Source organism: Geospiza fortis, unplaced genomic scaffold (genome assembly GCF_000277835.1).
Source record: "Geospiza fortis unplaced genomic scaffold, GeoFor_1.0 scaffold171, whole genome shotgun sequence".
Classification (NCBI taxonomy): Eukaryota; Metazoa; Chordata; class Aves; order Passeriformes; family Thraupidae; genus Geospiza; species Geospiza fortis.
The window spans coordinates 3,234,949-3,261,136 of record NW_005054313.1 but is presented as its reverse complement, the minus strand read 5'-3'; the positions used below and the strand labels follow the sequence as shown (position 1 = coordinate 3,261,136).

The window sequence follows — 26,188 nt, the reverse complement described above, 5'->3', positions numbered from 1 at the left end:
TGGCCCGGGGGGTTTGGGCCTCCTGGGTGCGCCCCGGGCGAGGCCTCTCGGTTCCCCCATCGGGCCCGGGGAGCACGGGCCGGGCCAGCTTCGGTCACGCCGTGGGAGTTGAGATAACAAATCTCACGGGTGCCTTCGTGTATAAACATGGTGTTTAAAATTGGATGCGGGGAAGGGGGAAGCTCCTAGCGTGCGTGTGTGTGTGTATCCTGACTTTTGTCTCGTTCATCTTCAGTTTTGGTTTCGGTGTGGCACACATTATCAGCGTCTCCCTCTCCACAGGTGTACATTGCCGTGGAAATATGGCAGGCCACCTTCTGCCAAATGGGGTAGTGAAATGGGGAAGCCAGAAACCTCTATCAACTGCCTAGGCAGTATAAAGGACATGTATGCATTAAATGCTGTTCCACGAAATGGTTTTGTTGTTTGTTTGTTTTGTTTGTTTGTTTGTTTTTAACTTAATTTTAACAGAATTTATCTTGTTTTGGTAAGACAGGATGCCGAATACTTCTTTCCTATGTAGGAAGTCACCACTGGATATGCTCAGCAACAGGTGCACAACACAGTCTCTTAGTACCTTGAGAATGCCTGTGGGGGTAGTAACTTGTCTCCCTGGCTTTTCCTGAGTCCCACGTAGCTGTCACTGGCGTGTTGGGGTTTACTGAAGAATGGCTTTGCCCTTTACCTCAATGGTTTGCTGTTGCTGACAAGGGAAGGGGCTTCTGCCCTCTTATAAGACTCCAGGCCTTGTCCTGTCTCCTTCTTTGCTCTACAGATGCAGTTGTGGCAGTGGACCAGGTCATTCTGCCTCAGGAGCAATGTCTTGACATGAACAGCGTGGGGAGTTGGGTTTGGGGAAGGGTCACTGCTGGTCTGTGGGTGTGGGCTCCTGTTCTCCTGGGTCACAATGCCTGGAGGGAGGGAGAAGGGCTGATTTGCGTGTGTCATACAGCCACTGGCAGAACAACAAAATTATGGTTGTTCTGTTCATGGCTATTTTCCCCCCGCCTTTTAATGTTTCTGTGGGTTTTATGTTGTCACTTGCTACATACAGACTACCTTCTCTCTAGTCTGTACCTTTGAGTTTCTGTATGTCTTATCTAGGTACTAATTGTGATGGATGTTGTAAACATAGGCTTGGTTTGGTCTCTGTGTCTCCTGGTTCATCTGATTTTCTGTATTCTCTGTGGTGGAGTTACTGAGTGGACACTCCAAAGCTCAGCAGTCAGCCTGAGCTTATATCCCTGCAGTGACAGGGACACCTTTGGAAAATTAGGGATTAAGAGACAGAATGAGACTTCTTCTCTATCAAAGATAAGGAATTATACAACAAAAATTTAAAGGTGATAAGGGAAGGAAATACGATGAGAGAACTACCTGTCAGAAATAGGCAGGAATTTGTTTGGAGGTGAGGGGCTATTGGGAATTGTCTGAACCTGAAGGGAAAGGAGATGGTGATGCCCCTCAAAGTAAGGACAACTGTCATGCCTCTTCTCCATGGGAATGCTTTTATGCCAGAACAAATCAACCTAGGGAAGCAGGTTAATCTTTTCAAGAGGTGTTTCTGTGATCACACATTTAGTCTTGTTCTTAAGTAACAAAATTGAAAATGTGCTCGGTGAGAAATGTATGTGTACTGAGAGTAGGATTTATTCAGTGGCACAGCTGACTGCAAGGCCACCTACCCAAACCTAGCCCTTGTCTGTTGTGAAAGGACACTGAAGCCATTAGAAAGTAACAGGACTTTAGCTGGATGCAAGAGGATTTCGTTGGAGATGTTCCAAGTGAGGCATATCATGTAGTGTTTCTTTTAATTTTTAACTTCTCAATGTTGTCTCTGGAGCTCAGCATGAATAGGTGCGGCTCACGTCATGCTCAGGTCCTGCCTCCCTCCACCTGATGAGGATGAATTGTGTGCCCTGATTAATCCCCAGAGGAGGGAAGCTTGCCAAACAGAACATGCATATCATGTAAGCAAGTAATCACTCCTTCTAGGTGGATTTATCTTGTGTAGCATGAACACTTGATTTCCTGGAACCCAGAAAACACTTCTTACGCTATTTGGTGAAGCAGAAAGAGCTTTTAATGGATGTAAGCCTCTGGGGCTTGCACCTGTTAGAAGTCTTTACTGCTTTTAATTCACCATTAGCTTGTACTTCTAGGTGAATGCATTTAAGAGGGCAGCTTGATCATTTTTGTGCTGATCATAAATCATGGGCCAATTGATTTCAGCTGACAGCTGAAGAGCTGTTCTGTGTTAAACAGTTAATGTGCTCAGGCCCTTTGACACAGTTCTCCCAGCAGATGTTCATGCACTGGGGACAATAGAATGGATTCCTCTGAAGAAGGGGTTTTGCTATTCAAACCAGGCAGACATAAACGTCTGAAACAATATCGTCACATGCCTTTATTTTCTCTCCAGTTCTCCCTTGCTGCAGAATACAGATCTAGCTGGAGGAGAAATGCCTCTCTAGCACTGTTAATGCTTAGCATTGTTTATCTAACTGTTTGGGCTTCTCCCCCATGCCCCTGCCTACTTCTAGCTTAATATGTTAGTGGTTTTTCTATACACATCTGAAATTTACAGCAGGATTTTTAAATTTTCTTTTTACTCTGATGATGCTTCTTGCTATTGAGGTCAATTTCAAGACAAACAGTTGAAGTAAGAACATCTTCCAGTTTTTTTACGGGGATACTTCTTTGAGATGCAAATAATGTTTATTTCTTTTCACTGCTTTATAGCTCTAGCTGCATCTAATCTTTAGTCTGTTCATTTATCCACTTAGATACCTGACCTTTATTTATGCTTAGGGAGAAGAATATATTCCTAACATTATCACAAGTTTTAAAATTCAGCTGTATTTGTAAATAAAAGGAATCATATTATGTGAGGGGCGCTAATCTTAAGAAACACCAGTATTTCCTTGACTACACAAATTCTTCTTAAGGTACACTGTAGTCTCTTTGTGTTTACAGTTACTTGTAAGTAACTAAAGTTACTTGACAAAAAAATTTGGGGAATTGTCATATGATTTATATACATATACATACACATATATATATGTAATACATATAATCCCCTACTTTTATTAGTAGGGAAAATTTTAGAATCTGTGAGGAAGGAAGACTCTAGAACTTCACCTCCTTTCCATGTGCTCTTCTAATTGCTCTCCATGTAAAATTGTACACTTTTGGAAGGCACAAGATAGAGAATCTGAAGTAATTTGCTTTGGTTTCTTGCTAGTATTCTGCTTGGTTACGTGAACTGTACGTGTCATAAATACACTGTATTTGCAAAGAGGATAAGCAGCATTATATAGTAACTAGGTTCTTATTAGACTTCCAACTTGCTCTCAAGCTTCCCATCTCTCATGGCATCAGTTATTATGTAAAATAATGAGTTTAGTGAATTTCTTTTCTCCTAACAGTTCAAGAATGTTTGCATAACTGATATTCTGAACTTGGTGGAACTCAGAACTCTGTGATCTCTTGCAGGTGGCTGCTGATGAGGGGATCCTGCACGCCTCTGGAAGTGGAGTGCCTCCAGTAACTAAGGATTACTGCATCATTTACAACTCCAATTGGGTATCTCTTCCAAAAACCTTGGACAATGCTGTAAGTAGCTTGTAGTCATACTCTCTAAGAAAACTAGAATGCAGTGTGAATTTGAGTCAACTATAACTGGTCTTCAAAATTTTGAGTTAAATACGTGCTACACTGAATATTTGCTGTTTTGATTCATGTTGTCCCCTTCTTCCCAAATCACCCCAAAAAAAAATCTGTAGTGAACATTTCTATCCTTGAAAGAGATGGCTTCTAGAGCTTACAAAGGGAATACTCTCTCTGTGCTCAGAACTAGTTTTTGAATTTATGTGTTTATGTATTCTTTTTATCCTGTTAATTTTTTTCCATTTGGATGTTATCCTTATGTCCAAGTTCTGTATTTGGGAGTTAAATTTCTGTTTATTTGTTTACAAAAATTGGTAAACTTCTGAAACTTTTTTTATATTGGCTCATCAGTTTGATGTACTGTTTAATTGTCTTGAAAACAGGTGATTTTTCTGTGTAATCAGTTTCTTATATTTAAATTACAATACCAGCTACTGTGAAATTGCACTTAGAAATAGCCAGATTATTTCAGCTTTATGCTGCTCTAAATGTTCCTCACTATTGCAGGCTGCAGAAATGGCTGCTGTGATTTTATATTCCTGAATTATTCTTTTCTGTTACACCTCTTCCTGGCAAATCTCCAGTTAAAGAGCATAGTAATGTAATCATCTGAATTAATTTGTTTGTAATATCAAATTTCCTACTTTAATCACATTCCTTTTCTCCCTCTTTCTCTGCAGACTTTCAGGACACTGGAAAACCTGACTTCTACAGTCCTCTGCAGTTCAGCTGAAGTTCCTTCTGGCTTAATGAAAGACAAAGCAGTTGTAGTGATGAGAGGAAACTGCACTTTCTTGGAGAAAGCAAGAATTGCACAAAGCTTGGGTGCTAAAATGCTTTTGATTGCCAGTAAATCTAGGCTGGTAAGTTACAACAAACAGTTTTCTTCTGTACTGAAATAGTGTAGTGTTTTGGTGCCATGCAGTGTTGTGCAGGGTCAGCTGAGAGAAGCCCCAAAAGCAGAGGAGCCTGAGCACAGGTGGGATTGCAGCACAGTCATTTACCCTCCCCACAGAGCTGTGCTGCCTGGACTGTGCAGTGCTGGCTTAAACCAGCTTAGAGGAGCTACAGAGCTGGATTTTTAAATGTTCCTTGTATCTTCAAACATGTTTCTGAATGCAAATACTTGTCTTTATCATTCCCTAATTTTAGTGCATTCTGAACTCCATGTAAACCTAGGTGATACTGTTTTGTAGACATGTGTGATAAAAATAAGCTAGGGAAATGTAATCCAAAACTGGAAATCAAAAAAGGTCTTGTGAGATCTCATTGCTTTTTTGTTCTCCATTGCAGCTGCAAAGTGTATGCACAAATATGCACAGTTCATGAATTTGTGTGATTATCACCAAAAGTTCATCTTGTTTTAGAAGTGTAGAGATTAAAACCAGTTTTGGTTATCCCTTGTAATACTATAAAAACACAACAGCAGTATGAATCCAGATGTGTTGTTATTATCACCTGGTTTGATTTAAATACATCTATCTTTTTTAATCTTTGCAAAGGGTGATGAATGAACTTTTTGGATTTTACCTTCCTACAAATACACTGAAATTGAAAGAATAATCTTCTTTTAGGGATCTAACCTACTTTGTAAATAGACTCAACATACTTAACTACTTACACTTTCTCTTTTAGTCTGCTATTTCAGATAACAAGACTGATTTTGAAGATGTGACTCTTCCAATTGCTCTTATAAGATATAATGACATAGTAGATATGCAGCTGGTAAGTAACAAAACTTCAGCATGTTATGGTTGTATAAACTTAGGAATTGGAACAAATAGTTTAATTTCAGGTCAGGTCTGGATGTCTGCCTGATTTCAATGTGCTTAGATGCTGCTTTCATTCCTAACAGAGCATGGACATTTAGCTGTGAAAGTACTGGTCTTCCTAATCAGGTGAACAAGAAAGAATAGTTGGTTGGTTGATTGATTGATTGATTAGAACACTGAGAATGGGAAACACAATACCTGACTGGAGATGAGGAACCTTGGAAGTTTCCTGCTGTACAAGATAAGCTGTCTTCCAGTAGACTTGGATACAGCTGCAGGTGCTGACACACATGAAGAGCTGTAGCCTGACAGGGCTGTTCTTTAGTGCAGAAGCTACAGCAGCTGAGCTTGTAGCTGCTGGCACCAGAGCTTTCAGGCAAGCAGCACCTGGGCAGGTTGGATCTTGAGGAAAGACTGAGAGTTTTTTGCCTCTGCCAGATGCTGAGCTCCTGTATAATGTGGCAGCATTAGCTGAAGAGTGGTTTGGCAGTGTAGTTTGAGTTTCTGCTGGTGAGTTGATGGTGAGATGCCAAATGCATGTTATTAAAATACAGCAGTTGTGCTATCTCCTACCCTTTATAGGCAGGGGAGTTTGTTTTGGGAGTATTTGAGTTTGTTTTCCTTGGCATGTAATATTAGGATAACAAAACATTGCACAGGGTTTTAAGGAAAACAGTATATTTTCATCAGTGTGGCTTTTTCTGTTGTTATTATATTGTTGTTTTGGGTTTTTATTTAGTGTTGAATAGTTTTGCTAAGCAGGAGTTGTGTTGCACGTGTTTTTCTGGGGATAGCAGAGGCTAGCACTGTGTAGTCTTAGCTTCTTGAATTGAATTTGCAAGCTCACTTCACCATTTCTGCTCTTAATCTTCAGAGCTGCCATGGGAGGTTGTCTTAGGTAAGTATGGAAGCTGAAACTGCCTGATTGGTAGGACTTTGGCTGCTTGCTGTCGTCATTGCAGATAGGCACTGGCATGACCGAAGGTTTGTGCTGTCTTCAGACTGCCACAGCCTTGATAAATAAGTACTCTAGCTGGGTTCAGGCTGTCCTCTGTCTTCAGATTTGTTTCTTCAGTCAGACAAGTGTTGTTTGCTTGCTTGAGTGATTTTAGGATGCCCTCCTAACATGAAAGGGAACTAGGGCAAGTTAGGTCTGGATCTTCTCTGTACTTCTTTATTGCCCAGTTATGCTTGGAGTGCTGCAATGTGGAATCACTTCTGTACACTGGAGTAACTCAGCAAAGCACCTCTGCTGTAGATTGGTGTGCCAGGTGATGTCTCATACTGCTACTGAATCAAATAATTCATTTTTGTCTTAGAATGAGACTACCTTCATAAAAGTAGTGAGGAACACAGCCTAGACTACAAGTGATCTTTCCTGGTTCTGCTCTAGTTTTTTTGCCAAAGCCTCCTGTCCTGTCACTGACAGCTGTTATTTTGAATGATATGCGCTGTTTGGAATCCAGCAGCCATTGTACACTTCCAACTACAGTTGCATTTCTTGTTTAACTCTCTTTAAAGCTTCCAGCTTCCTCCTTTTATTTAGAAGAGAGAGACAGCACCAGTCTGAGGGAAGTAGTTTGTATAAACATTTTTTTTACTTGACAAGTAAATCATCTCTGTTAGCCTTCACCATTAGAGCCAAGTCTGTTAAGAGTTTTGATAGCAGTAGCAGAGTGTTACAAACCTTTTAGTCAGTGGACAGCTCTCTTGCAGATTTGTTACCTGATGCAGTCTGTTTCATTCTAGTGTTCCCTGTGGTGGAAGTTGAGACTTAGGAAGTTTTTAGTGAAGAGAGGAACAATGGGAACAAAAGGAAACAATTGCCCTAGATTCTAATGTGAATTATACTTTGTAAGATTTATGAACCTTCAAGGAAAAACTGGATTAAGATATGTTGGAACTGAATATTAAAAATATATAAGCCTCTTAGGAGTTTTGGCTTTTTTTTTTTGTTCTTGGTGTTGTGTGTTTGGGTTTTTGTGTGTATGTGGTTTGTTTCTTTGTTTGGCTTTTTTTACATAGAGGATGCTGTAATTTGAATAGGGTTTTTTCCCTTTAATGTTATGTTCCACTTCAATACAATCCATACACATTCCACAAACATACAATCACAGTGTTTCACTAGAATTTAATTTTATTCCTTGTTTTCTGAACTTCCATAACTTCAGGCAAAAGGAATGATTCTGACTTCTTTAGCCTGCAGAAAGGTTATTATCTGTAATTAGAAAATTTAGATGTTTAAATGATTCAGCTTTCTTTATCTATGGCCACTGTATTCCATTCTACCACTGGCCTTCCCGTTCAGTCTTTTTAGTGCCAGTTTGATCTTTCTGAAGCCAGACCTGTCTGGCATGTTCTTCTCTCCGTTGCTTTTATCTCACATGCAGACTGTAAACAAATCTGGGGTTTTTTTCTGGATCTCTGAAGTCTCTTCTCACTGCACAATTATTTTAGATGTCTGGACTTACTTTGACTGCAACAGCAAACTTGTCTTCCCTGCTACTTTCCATTTCCTGTCAAATTGTCATACTTTCTTTGTTTTTTAAATCTCACCTTTCAGTCAAATGGAAGCACCTTGGTTTTGCTTTCAGGATTTTTGTACAATTCAGTACCAGTTACGTCTCAGTGTTCTCTCCCATTTTCTTTTGTGTACTTCAGCTGATTGTTTTTTTCCTTAGGTCTTAATTTTTTAAAATAGTGTGAAATTGCTTTCTTTTCATTTGACTCCATCTCAACACATGTTTGTGTTAAGCTGTTGGTGAATAACTTCCTGCCACCTCGAGCTGTCACTGGTGTTCTGTCTGAAGCCTCATGTCAGGCTCTGAACTGGGTTCTGTGGGTTTGAGAGCCAGAGGTAGATCTGCTGGTACCTCAGTGGAACTGTGAGTTGTATTTCAAGGTGATGGAGTTAGATGTGCTTTCGTGCAGAGCAGATGTCTTTGACAGCACTGACAGCACTTGGTGTATTTTGGGGAGGCATTTGGGCTAGAGGCACAACCTCTCAGAAGTGTGAGAAGAATGCAAAGAGGTTCCATTTTCCCTTGTGGTATCTCTGTATTTGCACAGTAATAGATTTTTTTCCAAACCTGACCACCCTGAAAGGCAGCATGGGAAGCATTGTTTCTTGGCAGACATATGAAATGTCTTGTGCAGTGAGTTGAAAAATTCCTCTCAGCATTGTGTAGATAAGGAGTAGGAAATCATGATGTACATCTTGTTGGAAAATAAGCAATATAATTTCTTTGTTCCCCTTATGAACCAACATGTATGTTATATTTCAGGTGCTTGGAAATGAAGTTAATGTGACTCTGTATTCACCACCTTTGCCAGAGTTTGACTACAGTATGGTTGTCATCTTCCTAATTGCTGTGTTTACGGTGGCACTGGGAGGCTACTGGAGTGGAGTAGCAGAACTGTAAGTTGGTTAAATGGAACTGCTTAAATTACATGGACTGCAAAGCTTGTGAAAGCTGTCACTATGATCAGTGAGAAACTATTTTCTTTTAGGTTGGTAGTTAAAAAATTAGAGAGCCTAAGTGCAATTAGCTGCTTTGTCATTAAATGTTTGAGCACTGTAACCTCTGAAAAGTCACCAGAGGTCTTTGAGGAACCTCAAGCATAGATTGTAAAAATTCCTGAGGGATAATGCAGCTCTTGGGAGGAGGCACGAGTTAACATTTTGACAAATAACCAAACACTCTGTAACTAGCATTATAATTCTCCAATATCCACAGTAGAAATTAGGTATTTTAGTTACACTTTCAAGTGCAGTGATTCAGGAGGTAAATACATATTGTATGTAGTGTCTGCATGGGTAGGGATCTGTACAGCTGCTCCATCCCAGCTGGCTGTGCAGCACTCTTGTCTCTAGGAGTAGTGGGAAGCACAGTTTGGGTGTCTGGCTGGCTCCAGATAAAGTCCAGCCTGGCTTATCTGCTTCAGCTTTTTGTTTTATCTGGTGGAGCAGCAGAACCAGGGCAGCAACAGCTCTAGGACTGGGCAGGGACAAGGAGGCAGCAGCAGTCCCTGTGCAGGGAAGAGGGGGTGGCCATGCACAATGTGGCGAAGGCAGAGGAAACTGGGGGTATTGGGGGTTTCTGCTCTGTCCTTGAGGGGTGTGCAGCTCTAAGTGATGCGCAGAATTATTATGCACAGAATTGTTATTAGTCTGGGGTTAAACTGGCTGCAGCTGGCCTTTGAGAGCACGCTGTTATTCTGCAGTATTTCTTGGGTGGCTGTGTGTGCTAAATGGGCCAGTGTGTGTTGCTACCTTCAGGGTCTCAGTGGTGTTCTGGTGCTTTGCTCCCCAGCACAACAAGGAGAGGATTGTATGTGATAACAACAGCTTCCTTTTTCCCACAGTTATGCAAATTAGCTATTTTCAAGAGATTAAAGAAGTAGAAGGAGGGGAGGTGTGTATGTTTCTTTTTTTAAAGGTTGGATCTGATTATGCTTCTTTTTCACCTGCAGTGCTGCAGGGTGTGGCTGTACCGAATGCTAAAATAACAAAATGTGGTGCTGTCTCCCATATTAAAAATACCTAGATGTAATTTATTAAACTAGTTCAAGTGCTCTTTCATAAATCTAGGGCAAGCTTTTTTTAAAAAAAAGCTGCTTATTCAAGGCACGTCTTCTGAGAAGGTGATTCATCTAACAAGGTGCCTTGCTCCTGTGGGTTACTCTCTTTTGAAGGTAGCTGTTTCAGTGCTGAATTCAGCATTTGGCAGATAGGTCCTGGGATTCCTCAGGAACACACTATCTGATGGGCAATTTGCACCAGGTCTGTACTAAAGAGTAGAAGGACTCTCTGCTCAAAGAACAAACACAGCAATTTAAGTCTCCTTATTTTGCATGGCGAGGTATAAATATGGAGTATGTATGCACAGGAATCTTACTCCTAGTGAAAAATCCCCAATTATACCACCTCTCTTTCACTTACTCTGTAATTATGAGGTGTAAGAGTAAAAGAGCTAGTACTTGGCAGGTTTCATTCTCTAACGTGAATGGGTTTGGCAGACACTTAATGTCTAGATGAAGTTTTAAGAGTGTGCAATACCTATGGTTTTGATTTATTGTAGGCATATTTATCAGATTGTCTACATTTAGCCCAATAAATTTTCTAATCAGAGGTGATGCACTAACAGAGCTCAGTGTGTGCATCCCGAAAAGCAGTTTAAGAGTGTAGTACTACTTTTCTTCACATGGGTCAGGGTTTTGGTTGGGGATGCTCCCCTAAAGTTGGCAATTACCGCACCATTGGAAAGGAGCACAGTTAAGAATCTTTTCCTTGTGATCTGTGCTAGGTTGGAAGTGCTTATCTTCATTAAAAAATGGAGGGATATTCAAACAAGAACCATACAGTTTTATCTGGGTTTAAGTCTAATGATAGTATGAAGGACTAAACTGAAACCTTGTCAGACTAAATGTTCTATAACTGTCAATTCTGGTCATAGCAAAACATTTTCATAATCTCATTTGAAGTAAATGTGTTTGTTGTTTTCTTAAAACAGTGAGAATCTGAAAGCAGTAGCAAGTCCAGGGGAGAGAGAAACACGATGGAAAAAGGAAGAAAATGTTACTTTCACCCCTGTAACAGTTATCTTGTTTGTTGTCATCTGTTGTGTCATGCTGGTCTTACTTTATTTCTTCTACAAATGGTTAGGTAAGAAACAATGAATAATCTCATTTGACTTACTTTTCTACATGATATTATGAAGTGTTTAAGTCTAAAAAGCTAGATTTCTAAACTAAAATGAATATAACTTTTAAAATTATTCTCTCCATGCAAGAGTTGAGGGTTGAAAGGATGCAGTTGCTACTTAAAGGAAAGGTTTCTTCAGCTGTCTTTCACAGACTGCCTTGACAGTGCTTGTTCTGAATGAAGTCATGTGCAAGAGAGGTGACTAATGATGAGCAAAAAAAAAAAATTATGTCAACATTCTTGGGAGGACAGCAGTGACAACCTAGTAGTGTTAAGAGTTTGCTTGATGGGAGCATTATTTGCTAGTTGGGGTTTGGTGTTTGGTTTTAGTTTTTTGGTGAGCATCTGTCTAGAAGGAATTCTGACACCTCTGAGTCAAGTTTTTGCTTGATGAGAGCTTTGTCATGGCAGAGACACTCAGAATTCAGCATTTTCTATACTCAGCTGACTATGGTCTCCCATGACTGTTGAACACTGCTCTAACTGTTAGCAGTTTATACCATAGAATCGCAGAATCCTCAAAGTTGAGAGAGCATTGAAGATCATCCAGTCCAACTGTCTACTCAGTACTGTCACTGTAACCCTTAAACCACATCACCCAGTGCCGGTCAGACACCTCCTGAACACAAAATATCACATGTATGTTATTGTGTTTATTTGCTGTTTTCTATTTTTTGGCACTGATTCCTGTCTTCAATGTTTTGATTTAGTTTATGTTATAATATCAGTCTTCTGCCTGGCATCTGCGATGAGCCTGTACAACTGTCTTGCAGCATTAATAGGAGAGATCCCATTTGGGCAGTGCAGGTATTGTGTGCCTTTTCACTTATTAAAAATGACAGTTTTCCTCTGGGTATATTCTGGTTGCTCCTCAAGACAGCATGAAAATACAAGAACAGTTTGATGAATTGTTTCCTGTATGGTTTTAGTGTGTGGGATAGTTACAAAAGAAAATTACAAGCTGCTTTAATAAATATTAAAGGTATCCGTAGCATAATCAACAGTTAAAATAGCTGTAGATTTGCTACGTTACCTTTATTTGAAAGCATTCTGTAATAAAATTTGAAAAGCTCTGGTTGGCTGTCTGAGCTTGGTTTTACAAAACTCTGGTTCTTCTGTCATGTGTCCTTATTTTGTTCATCAAGGAGCTCTGTAAGGGGAGGATCCTGCACATTTGATCCTGTTTGGAGCAAGTACTGTGCTACAGGCAGCAGAGGAGTTGGGTTGAGAACATCTCAAGCTTAAGGATGTGTGATAGCACAGGCATGTGTCTTGGCTGTTGCAGGCCTTCTCTTTTAATTATTTTCTTTTAGGATTACATGTTCCAACAAAACCATTGAAGTGAGGCTTATTTTCCTTGCTATATTCTGCATAGCAGCAGCTGTTGTCTGGGCAGTATTTCGAAATGAAGACAGGTAAGTGGTGCATTCTGTCTTGAGAGTAAGGTGAATAATTGGTGTTAATGAACTTCCCTGCATACAACTAATCCTGGAGTGCAGCACCCTTCTAAACTCCAGTACCAATTTCAAAAAAAGTCATGAAAGTATTTTGAAGCTTAACAAGCATGGGAGTAATAGAGAACAAAGCAATGCAAATGAGCTGTGTGGTAATTTGAAGTTATAAAAAACTATGAAGATGAGGAAGAACTAGCTCGATTGCTAATGATTGCCACAGAAGAAAAGAGGTGCAGAATAGCACAGGGAATAGCTCTGCTCAGCAGTAGCTACAACATCTCTATGTTACCAACACTGTTTCCAGCACAAATCCAAAACATAGCCCTTACCAGCTATTGTGAAGGAAATGAACTCTATCCCAGCCATTACCAGCACAGTTACCTGTTTATGATCAGAGGCTGGTATAAACTGACCATCTTGAAACGAGGACTTTTGTGGTTTTGGTAGCAGTAATTCTGAAAAACTAATTAATTTCTTCCTTTCTGAGAAATTTTCCTTGCTATTTCCAGAAAAAAAATAGATTCCAGCAGCAGTTTGAACAACCTGTAAAAATGTTATGGGTTTTTTTTTTAGGTGGGCTTGGATTTTGCAAGATATTTTGGGAGTTGCTTTCTGCCTAAACTTCATTAAAACACTGAAAATGCCCAACTTTAAGGTACTGTAAGTTGCTTGCCTTAAAATAATATTCGACTGCCATGAATCTGCAAGTTTACTGTCAGGAAGTAGGTTTTCAATATGCAAGAAATATATATTAAAAACGTAATATTTACCATTTTTAATGATTATTAAAAGAAACTAATCCTGTTCTAAATGTTGTGCCAGATCAAAACACATGGTACTGCAATGGTATCAGAATCTAGCTGTGTGATACTTCAAAACCCGCAGTAATATTTTCTTCTTTTTTTTTTTGCCAGTCCTGTGTAATACTTCTAGGCCTCCTCCTTCTATATGATGTGTTTTTTGTCTTCATAACACCATTTATCACAAAGGTATGTCTGTGAATTTACTGTAAGAACAAAAATGTCTGGTCATTGGGAGAATATTTTTGTTTGACAGGTCAGTGTGTGCAGTGTTCTCAAGGTGGAAAAGCTGATTTCCATTTTTTCCCATGTAAGACAACAGTGGCCTAAATTTTGATGGCAATCACATGCTCAAAAATAAACCATCCCCACTTAGTGTGAGGGACAGTGTGATCGTGAGAAATTACTGCCCTCCAGTTTTTGTCCTTCTTTTGCTTTAAACAACCATTTATTGAAATATGCTCTAGTACTTCCTGCAGTGATCACTTGCAGTGTGGTATGAGCTGTGTGCAAGTGTTAGCTTGCTTTTATTTTGAAGTAGAAAGCTCATGGCAGAAAAAGCTGACATGTTTTTATCTAAAATTCCAGCTACATCTAGTGGACTTGTTGTTTGGGGTTTTTTAACATTATTTTAGGCTGGACTACAAGTTTTTATTGTCAAACAATGCAGTATAATCCTGTACAATACCAGGGCATTCCCTTTGATATTCAGGATTTTTCCAATCCTGAATTGTAAGTGGAGGTACAAGCAGTTTTTGTCAATGTAGTATGGAAGTTTTGGTTCATTAAACCACTGACTTTTGAAAAATAACTTTAATTTCAGAATGGGGCAAGTATAATGGTTGAAGTTGCAGCTGGTCCCTTTGGAAACAGTGAAAAGGTATGAACAGTCATTGTAACATGTGCAGCATTAAAGTACTGACTCTGTGTAGCTAATTCATAGTGTGCTTTTCAGCATAACTTTCTCACAAAATATAGCCAGCTTCTGCTATTTTCTTATAAGTATTAAATGCCTGTTGACTTGGGTTTGATCCTAGAGTGATGGAAACTTGGTGGAAGTCCCTACTGAACGCTCAGCTCCCCATGAGAAAGTAAGGATTGTATTTCAGATACTGGATTTTTAAATTATTTCCTCTGAAAAGACTGTTCTTTTGGGGAAAACCTTACTGTCCAAATTTCTCTTTAGGGCCTGGATATCATTGATCAGTATTCTATAGTTAGGTTAATAATCAAGATTTGTTACTCCTGTTACATGGTTAAATACGGTTTTAACTTTTTTTTTGTGTGTGCATATTATTTGTAAATTTGAAATTCCAGCTTACCAGTTGGCTTAAGCTTTATCTACTTTCTGTGTTGGTTTCTGGTTTTTACTTCAGGTTCTACCTATTTTGAAGTCTGCATTAACGATAAATTAATTATATTTAAACTGTTTATTAATTCAAGCAACCAAAAATATCCAGAACACCAGAATGCTTTAGATGAGATTTATGTGGCTTCTGCAATAATGTTTTCCAGTTACCCGTGGTTATTAGAGTGCCTAGACTTGAACACTCTGCATCAACGCTCTGTGACTTGCCCTTTTCATTGTTGGGTTTTGGAGACATCATTGTCCCAGGTGAGCAAATGGTTTTGGTAACTAACTTATGAATAAATATTTTGGGTTTTATTCTTAGCTGAATTGCAGAGTTTATTCACAGGGTAATTACTGAATCAAGTGCAGCAGTTTGCCTTGATCAGTCAGTGCAGAATACAACAAAAGCCATAGTAGAAGAAAGCTCACTATGTTATAGAATAATTAAATAGTGAAAGGTTTTTTATTTTCTGTTGGACTGGATTGAGTAAATGCAAATCCCATAGGTAAATCCAGGTGTCCGTATTAGCTAATTATCATTAAAATCTCAGAAAGCAAATATTCTGTGACTTCGTAGGATTTTCATATCGTAGACTATGTAATTAGAGGTGAGGTAATGTAAAATATTTTGCCAAGTTTTTCCATCTTCCTCAGAAGAACTGAATTTGGCCATAACTGGAGTCTTGAGCAAATTGCTTTAATCAAGAATGTGCAGGCAAAATTGCTGAATGTTAAGTGTGAGCATTAGAATCCTATTGAAGAAATTAAACATAGGTTGTTACACTTCTGTATTAGAAAGCTGAAAATAGCACAATGTAATTAGGTTGCTTGAAAACCCCAAACCTCTAATTCCAAGCTTGGTTGGCTCATGTTTCCATTATGTTTTTTTCTACATTTACTGTAGGATTTCTTAGACTGGTTCTTGCCTTTACAGAAAAGATGTTGGAAGAAGATAAAATATCATAATGGGAAGGCTTACTATAAATTCTGTAATGCTGCTTTTATTTGGAAAATTGGGAAGAAAAAAAAATCATGACTAAACATTTCATTAATCCTTTTCCTTTTTTAATTATTTTCCCTTCAAGGGCTTCTGGTTGCCTATTGTCGAAGATTTGATGTTCAAACAAGATCATCTTCTATATACTACATTTCCTGTACAATAGGTAAATTGTGATATTTCAGCATGGTTGATCTTCATAGTAGCTTTTTTTAAATGGCAGATCTAGATGGTTTTCTTCATGTAGGGTTTAATGTTTTCAAGAATCTCTGTAGAAACTCTTTTTAGTGTGACTACTTGTACTTAAGGTGACTATTCTTTATGGCAGTGAGTTGCTTTGAGAAATCTTGCAGATATAGAGCAACTTATTGTGTCTCTTCAGTTATATTAACAGGGAAAATATTGCTTAAAAAGAAATTGTCTTACTAAATGATTAACCTAATCTGAAAATTCTCCTGTTCCTGATTGTGTATGTATGAATGTCTTTTTATAGCTTATGCTGTTGGCATGGTGCTGACTTTCATTGTTTTGGCACTGATGAAGATGGGGCAGCCTGCCCTGCTCTATCTTGTACCGTGTACACTCATCACGAGCTCCCTCGTTGCCTGGAGGCGCAAAGAGATGAAGAAGTTTTGGAAAGGAAGCAATTACCAGGTAGGCTGGAGGCCTGGAGTATTCTCTTTATTCTGTTGTTAATTTCTTTGAGTATATGCTTCTCTGAGAACTTGGTGATAGATCACCTGCAACCCAGTTTTTGCAAGTTTTCCTGTGATCTTCTGGAACTAATAAGGAAAAGTAGTCTTTACTCTTAGAAAATCTTACTCTAGTGGTTGACATGGCAGAACAAAGCTCAAGGGAGATGAAATAGCTGCTTCAGTCCTCAGGGAGGAAAAGTAATTTGTTCTATTTACTTTGAAATGTTTTCTTGTATTTTAACATTCCCCATCTATCATCTTGATGTGGTATAACATGAGTCACTGAACTAAGCGTGCAGATTCCAAACTGCACTAGTTCTGTATTAGAGACAGTCCCAAAAAATTGGGGATCAACTAGAACTTCAGAAACTTTCCCTGGATCGCTGATGGCCTATCAGGATTCTATGGAGCATTCAGGAACAAAATAGCTGGGTTCTGTAACTGTTTCCTATCACAGCACGCACTGTGGGCACCCTGCCTTGGGTATTCTGTATTACCCCTTGGTTATGTCTAACACTACCCAGGAATTGCAGTTTTTAAACTCTCACCTGTTGACATGTGCACGTTTTCCTTGATGTGACTTGCTGTAGTAACTGGGTGTGCCAGTAACCCTTGTGAGCTGGCATTTATCATCAGACAGAGCAGAGATTATTTTGTGTTTTGCTTGAGACCTAAGTTCAGTATTGTTTGAATTTACCATCACCTATATCTAGGGCATGTTGAACTTGGAGCTTGGATGGGAAAAGGTGGGTGTCAAGTTCATGGTGGATAGAAGCAGCTCCTGCTTTTTTCAGGATTGGAAAATTTAAGTGGATCAGTGGAAGTCAAGAGTAATTCTTGTAAAACTACAGGCACCAGCTCCTATAGTATTACCAGCAAAATGCTACCTTTTGTTGATCTAATACACTACACCTGCTTCAGCTGGACGTTGGCCTGGGTGTGAAATTACTCAGATTTTCAGCTTTAACTAAATACCCTGTCTTTTTGTTTACAAAATCAACTCCTCCTTTCATAGGTCCAGTGAATAGAAACCCTCTGTAGGTCAGAATGAATTTGGTTTACTGTGCATTTATATATAAATTGGTGACTGTTTGTTTATTTTAGAAGAGCAAAGTCACATTTATGAAGCCCAGTAACTCTGGGTTTGTTGTGGGGAAAACACTTTGCAATTTATTTTCCTCACTTGAGTTCTGAGTAAGATTGGCCTAAGTAAATTTGGCAAGTCTCCTTAGCAACAAAAATTTCTTGTACTTCTTGTAGCAAGACTCATACTTGAAAGAATTATGTTGCCATAGTAGTTATTTCATGTCCTTTCAACTGGTTTCTTGAAGGATTAAAGCTACTCTGAACTTCAGCTTGTTTTGAGTTAGATGACTTCATTTCTAGCACAATTTAAAATGTTAATTTCAATCTCCCACTCCACCATCTCTGAGTTAGACTTGTCTGTAACTGAGCCTGCAGTTGAGCTCTGTGTAACTGTACTAACTTCTATTTTTTTGTAACTTTCTGAAGAATATTTTTATATTAATTTTTTGTTTCCAGAGAGTGTTATTCAAGTGTCACTCTTGAAAAGCTGCAGGGTTGATCTTTCTCATATGTTGTCCTTCTTATCTAAAACCGTATTTTGAACTGTCCTTACTGAACTTACAAACATGCAAAAAAATCCAGGCAAACAAACAAAACCCCAAGCAGCCCCAACCCACACAGCTCCAGGGTTGAAATCCTCAGCTTTCAGTGCTCACTTAGAGGAGGAAAGATATGGAAAGGTGTCAGAAGACAATTTTTTTGCTACAGCAATGATTGAGGCTCAGGCAGAGCTGCTCTGTTGACAAGGGTGGCCAGTCTTATGTAGAGGTTTGCTTTACCCTCATGGGAACAGAAAAACCTTGCAGAGTTGTTAGGGCAAAGTGTCCTAAGAATAGGGGTAGAAGAGCATGTAGAGTGCATGAGGTGACTAAACTTCATAATAATAGTCCATTAGGTACGTTTTTGGATTTTGGGGTTTTTCTGATTTTTTTGTGGGTTTTGTTGTATATGATTTTAATAATGGAATGAATTTTATTTAGGTATCGGACTCCTCCAGGACGCCTTTGCTACAAGGTGTGATTATGGCCTTCTTTTAATGCAACTTTATTAATTGTCTTACAGTTCCTTTTTTCTTCTTTTTCCACTTCTGCTTCCTCTTTTCAGTCTTTTTTGCATCTACCTCTTAATTTTGTATAAATTACTTGATAGAAGAGGGTAGAACTGAAGACAAGATACAAATCTGTAGTCACTCTTAGGTGTGAATAGGGGTCACACTTAGGTCTTCTGGGGTTTTTCTTTTTTAAAGGAGTGCAGGAAAACATAATATTGAGTAGCAATGAAGCTGTGATTCCTAAGCCTGAAGGCAGGCTTTGTTTGCTTCTCTACTCTCCAGCTTCCCAAACCCTAGGACTATTTGCAGTTGGTGTTAGTTCCAAATATTTGCAGTTGGTGTTAGTTCCTCTTCTGTTACCTCTATTGCAGTCCTTCACCTGATTTTTCTGTGTCACGGCATAGATGTGAAAACCTGCTTAGTGCTAAACAACAATTTTGTTGTCTTGTGTTACAACGCTGAGCATTATAAGTTTGCCTTTAGCAATCATGTCTGCAGCCCTGTGTCACCCTCCTGCTCCACAGTGTCCTTCTTGCTGTCCTGTCTGTCCCTGGGCTGGGGAGCAGGGGCTGGGGCTGGCTCTCTGCTGCAGCACGTCTGGGCTGCAGCGAGCTTTGACCTTTCTTGGCAGCAGTTCCTGACTGCTAACACTGATGGCATTTATTTTTGCTGTCCACACAGCTTGCAGAGGGCAGTGCGAGCTTTCAAATTTCAGCTTCTCGTGGAATTTAAGCATTTAAATATAATCTTGAATTATAGTTGCTGGAGTTATACATCTATTTATAAAGTGTAGGGTGTCTGCTCTGAAGACAATTTGAGCTGGTGAACTCTGTCTGTGTCTTAAGTTCTCAAATAAAAAGTACTTTTCTCATTAACTCCTTTCTTCTAAGAAAGAGTACTTTAACAATTTAAGTCTCATTAAAAAGCCTTAATAATATAAACCAAAGATGATATTAGGAAGTGGTAGGGGTTGAGTGCAAATTAAAAGCAGATGGCCAGACTATTTTTATAACTTAGAATTCTTCTGTCCTGCTGTGCACACTCCAGTTCTTGGATAGGTTGGTTAAAATCACTTTTTTAGTTTCTGCTTTATACGTATGACAAATACTTGACTCCCCAAGATAGCTCTGAGGTCCCATAATTCATAGCTGAGGTAATTTCTGTTTCTGCATAATGATGCAGTCTTAAATTCTAGTTATGCTCAGTGTGGCTCTTTTATGGTGTAGTCTTGAGCTGTAAAGAGTTGCTGCACAGCAAACATTTTAACTATTCACTGAAGTGCAGAGATTTCTTGGAAGAGTAATGTACTTACTTTCCTGCCATCTAACTGGCAGTGTTGCTGCTGTGAAGTGTAAAATAAAGGTTTATCTAGGTTTCTGGATTGCTCCTCATGAATGCTTTCATGATAAATTAATTTCATACTTATTTTCCAGTTATTGATTTAATTTTAGAATACTATTTTTTTTTGTATCAGTACAGTCAGTGAAATAATTTTAGCAAAATCATGGAAAATCTAGTGGCCTAAGGCAACTTTGAAGTCTTCTACATGGAGTAGTCTTGAAACTTGTTGGAGTTTGTCAGTTTGAAGTGTTTAGCACTTATCTCTCTTTGAAGTAATAAATCAACAGATTTGTCACTGGCATGTTATACAGCATGCACCTGCTATTTAGTAAGTTTTATAATCACATTTTTAGATTCTTGCAAATTCATCATAACTGGGAGTTGTTAAGAATTCCATGAATGCAACATTATTGCCATGAATCTTGCAAGCAACTGTGTGCATAGGTGTGCATACTGTGTGCTCTTACAGGGAGATATTTGTACTGCCATTTCTACTCTGTGGAAGTGGTGTTTTTTTTGGGGTGAGTTTGCTGGTTTTAGTTTTTAATGATTCACCATGTTAGTAGATAGGTTAAACAAAAATGGTTTCTTTACAAAGCTGTCTTAACACCTCCTCCTTAAAAACTGTCAGAAATTCAGATGTGAGAGCAAAGCTTCTAAGTCTCCTCCACTTCAGAGATGTTCATGAGCTCTCCACAATGTACAGTCAGATTGCTTTGTCTTGTTCTTAGCTTAAAACAGCAGCTGTGCCCAGGATTGTAGCCAGGTCCCTCCATTCTGCAGCTGGTTATTGTAAAGATTCCTGCAGCTGGTTATTGTAAAGATTCCTGCAGCTGGTTATTGTAAAGATTCCTGCAGCTTCTGCGGAGGCTTTGGGGGCGGGGGGGGCTGTCCTGAGAGAATCCACAGTGGAGATACCTTTGTGGACAAAGCTGCTTAAATGCCACCTTATACTTTTAGAGAGGCACCAGTTGTCCCCAGCTTGAAGTTGTGGGCTGGAGGCTTAAAAATTTAAATACAGGTGCTATCTCCAGCATTTGTACAAAAAAAAAAGAACATTATTTACTGCTTTGTATTGTAGGATTACCAGAAGAATTTTTGACTTTGGAATACACTGAATTATTGCAAGTACTTTTAACTCTTATTTCTAGAAGCATCTTTTTGCATAGGAAAAGACTGTACAAAAATGCCTAGCAAACTTACTTTCTCTATGCCAGCCATTAGACGATCCTCCCTAGGCTGAGGGGAGATACATGGCATGACTTGATGTAATATGGTACTGTGGGGAGAGGTTGTTCTTGTTTTATCCTGGAAATGAATACTTTAATCCTCATTCAAAGGGATGGTTTGAGTTCTGTAATTGTAGGGAGTGTTTTGATTTTGGTGACTTTTGATGTGGATTTTTGGTCAGTGTAGAGGAAAAATCTGGATATACTGAAGTAAATGCAAGATTGTCATTAGCACAAGAGCTGGGCATTCACTGCTGGACTGAGTGCTGCTGCTGCTCTAACTCAGTCCTTAAGTCTATTGGCAAGACTGGTGCCTGCCTCAGTTCTTACTGTCATTATTCTGGGACATGAAGGGAGGGTTGTGAAAGGCCTTTTCTGGTCTTAGATGGATATTGTGGCCACTGGGCTCTCCTAAACTTTCCCCAATCCCACTGACTTCTTTTTTGGAACTGTCATCTTGGTTTACTGCACAGCATGCTGGTGTGGCTGGACTGTGAAACAGCTTATTTAAGCAAAAGTGCTTTTGATAAGGTATGTTTGTGTACTTTCCACAAAACAAAATTCTGGTGGCATAAAAGAAGGAATGGCACAGAGCTGGGTCATAACTAGAGGAGAAGAGAAAAGTTAATGGAACAAGTATTTTTACACTGTACATAGAATTATACCACACTTAAGTGTGTACAACACAGCAGTGTCTGAGCCTGGCTTTGTCCTGGCAACGATTCTGAGCAGGTGCTAGTAAGACAAGAAAATAATTGTGTGGAAATCTGCCCACCTTAGATCAGAACCCACACAGTGAGCAGCTGTTGCACAGAAAGACAGGCAGGACATGCCACTATGGAAGAACATAAGGATGGTTTTCTACTTTTTGATGCTTAAAACATTATCTCTCATCCTAATAATCCTGCCACTCTGGGCATATGAGCTCCTTGGCACATTTTGTTTTTTCAGCCTTAGTTGTACTACTTCTGTGTCTTCTGTCTCTGGCTGTCAGCTATCCAAACTGTCCAGTTCTTGGCCCCTTGTTAATTATGCTCAATTCTGAAGCACTCAAACTGATGGGCTCAGTTTGTCACACTAACAAATGTGTGTATTACCTCTGTGATTCATTCGATGCCTTGTCCCAGGAGAAAAACCAGAACCTTCATTGCCTCCAGCAGTACAACAGTGAATAGGGAAACAGGCTGCTTTTTAGTCAGGACAGCTACAGATTTGTTTTGAATTATTCAGGCAATCCAATCAGTTACATCAATGCCAAGTAGAATCAGTCTATTTAATAATCTTGTTTGGATTCTCTCCTCATGCAGGACTTTAGTTCCATTTCCTTTGTCCTTTCTGAAATAAAAGGAAAATTTACAGAGAAATGTGACACTACAGTTAGTTTTGACTAAGTGTAATATAGGTAAGCTTTACAGCCATGAAAAAAGAAAGTTAGTCTTTTCTGTTCAAGCTATTGCTTGAATTAAATTTTGTGAATGTCAGGTAAGATCCTAGAGTCTACTTCTAGTTTTGCAAACCATATCTTTGAAAAATTTGCTTAACCCCAATTGTTTTTTGTTCTCTGTATTTAATAATTGATATACTTCTGACTCACAAGTTCATTTTCTTGTAGAGGACTCGGGTCCTTGATTGGGGACTTCTTTTGCAGTGGAAAGCATTAGCTAATACAGCTTTGATTATTTGGCTTAAATACTTTTCTGATCTATAGAAGACCTCCTAAATGTATGCTGCTGAAATGCACTCTAACATGTGTTTAATTATATTTCTGTTAGCTAACAAATACTTTAGATCAATGGGGTAAAGCAGTATTTCTTTATAAAGAGCCATCTCTTTTCCTTTTTTTTTTTCCTTTTTTAGATGATGGAACACCTGGATTACACAGGAAATGAAGAAAGCACAGCATCAGCCACTGAACAGCCTGGAGGACAATAAGATGTGGGATATCCTGATTTAAAATAGCATTTGAATTTTTGACAGCTGAATTACAGTAAATTTGGTGAAATTTTACAATAGAGTGTTTCCCACTCTGTGTAAAAGGGTTTTTTATTCCTGCACCTATATTTTTATGGAAAATACTGTTAATAACATAAAAGTAATCAAAATAGAGTTGCATTTTTACAGCCAAACCATAGCTAGTAAAACTGTGCCTTATTTCAATTTAAATAAAAGGATATTTTCTATGCAATTTTCCAACCGTGTTTCTATACAGTATATTTTTATAAGAGTTGCTTGCCCATATCATCATAAGTGAAATGTTCTTTTAAAGTTTTGATTAAGACTAGTTAGGTTTCTTTGAAAAAAAAATAAAGTACTCTTTGTACGTTTTCTTTCCAGATTTTGAATGCAAAGTTGGACAGTAATGTAACTATAGCAACTGAAGAATGAAACTATAGTTCCATAACTACAAGTAATTCAGTAAACAGTGTGTATGTTGATGTACATTGTGAGCCATAAAATAAATAACAGGGCAAATTGAGTGTGGGGTTGTGAACTCATCCTCCCCACTCCCCTCATTGTATCACTGGCTTATGCCTTAATTGTGAAAATTGTTAAGCTTTGATGCAAGTCTTTGGATTATATACATGTCCAAGCATTTAAAAATAATAAAAGAGGGGAGGTACTTAAACATAATCCTGAATACTTCTGTGCAGCTCCTGGAATAGCTGACAGATAAGATGGTGTGGAAGGCAAGAGGTTTTTTGCTCAGAAGGTGCTATTTTAAGGGATGGGATAAAATGTTAACACTGGCCTGGTTCTCTCACCTGTTGAGAGTAGGTGTGTGTTTGTGGTCTTCATTTGGCTGTGGATCAGTTCAGAGGGATAGGGGAAAACAGGACAGGGTTTTTTGTTGATTTTTTTTTTACCTTTTGCATCTGCACCATACTTTTTTTAAAAGTATTTTTGAAAATTCTTTGCAATTGATAGACAAAACAGGTTTGAATAGTGCTAGTAGTACTAGTGTTAGCTAAGGCAATGCATGTGTTTAACTTGTTTAATCTTAAGTTGTTTCTGCTTTTGAAGACTTGGAAAAAGGATAAGTAGTTTAAATCATTAATTTGCATTTAGAAGAGTTTGAGTTTGTTTGACACCTGGTCTTTTTTCAGGAAACTGCAAATTGAGGGGATTAGGCATAGAAAATTCGTATAGCTGTAATGCTAACACTTGACACCAAAGAAAACTGGAGAAGGCAACAAGGGGAGACCACTGAGTTCACTTAGTGCTCATGTCAGGTAGTTGTTAAAACATTTTTCCTATTCTTTAAATGAATGTCATTCCTATAGCAAGTACAAGTTCAAGAACCCTGGAGAAAACAACTGAGTAAGCACATGCTGGGCAGTGGCAATGGAGGCTTTCCTGCAGTGCCTCCTTTGTTTGAAGGTCACCTCTGGACATTTCTAGTCGGTTTGGGGCATGTCAGCTCAGGAAAATTTACCCTGATTAAATCTAGTTGAGCTAGATTTACTTTGGAAGTGTGCTAATTAAGACAATTGAAAATCTGTATTGGCAGTTAACAAAGGCTAACTGCAAATTTACCTAATTTATATCAAGTTTAAAGTTTTGTTTGCAAGAGTCAGGAGCAGACAAAGGACAGCCTGGATATCAGTTGTTGCCATTCACAGAGATTGAGTGTGGTGCCAGTTGATACGGGTAAGATAATTCACCTTGTTTGCAGCTTCCCTAAGAAAACAGAAATTACAAGCAGTTTTTGTATGTCAGTAATTCCCCCCCTTGACTCGAGCTTGAACTGACAGCCTCAGAATACAATGGTCATCTTCTGTTTTATTTAACTGGCATTTCATAATAAATTAAAGCATACCTCAGTGTTTTAATAGCAGACTGAAAATGTGTCTTCTGATGTGTTATGCTCTTTGACAAGCCCAGTATCTGCCAAAGTTCAGTGGTTTTGAAGAAGTTTCTGGAAATTCCTGAAGCAGATAAAGAAGTCATAACTCATTCAAAATCATGTACAATTGAAAGCCCTCAGAAGCTTCACAAATCTATGTAAGATGACTTCTTTGTCTCTTTGAAATCTTCCACATGGAGGATTTATTAAATTTTCAGCTATAAGTGATAATGGAATTAGTATAAATAAAAAACTTTGGCAACATAAGTGTATTCAGCAGCTGGCTGTGGAAGCTCTGTCTTGTTCTGTGCCTAATGATACTCCATGCCTAATCATGCCTGAGGTTTCACACACGTGTTGCCATTTAATGGGATGTAAACTAACTTTTTTTCCTTTCAAATGCTTAGGTGCTTTGTTTACAAAAATGATGAATGGAGTTTAAAATTTTATATAAATAGTAGGTTAGTATTGACTACTGAAATGAGGTTTTTATAAGTTCAATAGAACTGATTGCAACACTTCTAGCAATTTTGAATGTTTTTAATATTAAATTTGGTTGAGCTAAACACTGTTAAAAGCCTTGTTAGTCATACTTTAATAGAAAAATCTTACTACCTTTTCATTGTATGTTTACTGACAACTGCCCCCTTCCTTATGACTCTTTAAGTTATCGCCTTAAAAATGTTATTAATAAATGTTACTTGGAAAAAAATAATTGTGTAATTGCTTTGTTCTAACTCATCCTTTTCCTACTATGAATGTTCATGGCAAAACAATTAACACTTCATAATACCAAGTTAAAAATCTATAATGCACCCCCATGAGTATGTAGTTGCAGTTTTTCTTGATGTATCAAAGTTATGATTCCACTTGTAAGTGCCTGTGTGATGCATTTGGTACATTGCTTTTCTCTGTTTTTCCTCTGGGATGAAGAAGGAGGAACTGAAGTGAGTTGAGCTGCATCAGTTTTCCTGGTGTGACTCAGGAAATGCTTGTTGTACATTTGTTAGTGCTGAGGCTCCCTAAAAGTACACCTGAGAAACAGTGAGCTGGAAACTTCACAGCTGCAACGTTCTTGATGGAAACAAGCTCCCTGCAGTCAGCCGGGAACTGGTGCTGCAGAGGCATGGTTCAGCTGAAGATGTTTAGCCATGAGGGCAGGAAACAGCCAAGCCTCAAACTGAAACCCAGGCTG

The 26,188-nt window shown here is 38.7% G+C and overlaps 1 protein-coding gene across 3 annotated transcripts; it reads left to right on the top strand.

The window, feature by feature from the left end:
* The first annotated feature begins 519 nt into the window (after positions 1-519).
* SPPL2A (signal peptide peptidase like 2A) lies at positions 520-25,708 on the top strand. Of its 3 annotated transcripts, none has more exons than XM_031055878.1 (16): positions 520-553; positions 3,496-3,615; positions 4,350-4,532; positions 5,305-5,394; positions 8,726-8,859; positions 10,955-11,106; positions 11,856-11,952; positions 12,459-12,560; positions 13,173-13,254; positions 13,514-13,588; positions 14,223-14,279; positions 14,437-14,490; positions 14,915-15,014; positions 15,836-15,913; positions 16,241-16,401; positions 23,007-25,708. In XM_031055878.1, exons 3-16 carry the CDS (start codon positions 4,419-4,421, stop codon positions 23,079-23,081), a joined length of 1,371 nt encoding a protein of 456 aa, XP_030911738.1. In that variant the 5' UTR covers positions 520-553; positions 3,496-3,615; positions 4,350-4,418; the 3' UTR covers positions 23,082-25,708. The 3 variants fall into 3 exon arrangements, with proteins under 3 accessions (XP_030911738.1, XP_030911736.1, XP_030911737.1); XM_031055876.1 differs by lacking the exon at positions 520-553 and adding an exon at positions 1,854-1,970; XM_031055877.1 differs by lacking the exons at positions 520-553; positions 14,437-14,490 and adding an exon at positions 1,854-1,970.
* Positions 25,709-26,188: the final 480 nt, after the last annotated feature.

Coding starts and splice junctions, on each gene's coding strand:
- SPPL2A (XM_031055876.1), top strand. CDS start 1,872: ATGCTCAGGTCCTGCCTCCCTCCACCTGATGAGGATGAATTGTGTGCC. Junction 1,971..3,495: donor AAACAGAACATGCATATCAT/GTAAGCAAGTAA, acceptor GATCTCTTGCAG/GTGGCTGCTGATGAGGGGAT. Junction 5,395..8,725: donor ACATAGTAGATATGCAGCTG/GTAAGTAACAAA, acceptor GTTATATTTCAG/GTGCTTGGAAATGAAGTTAA.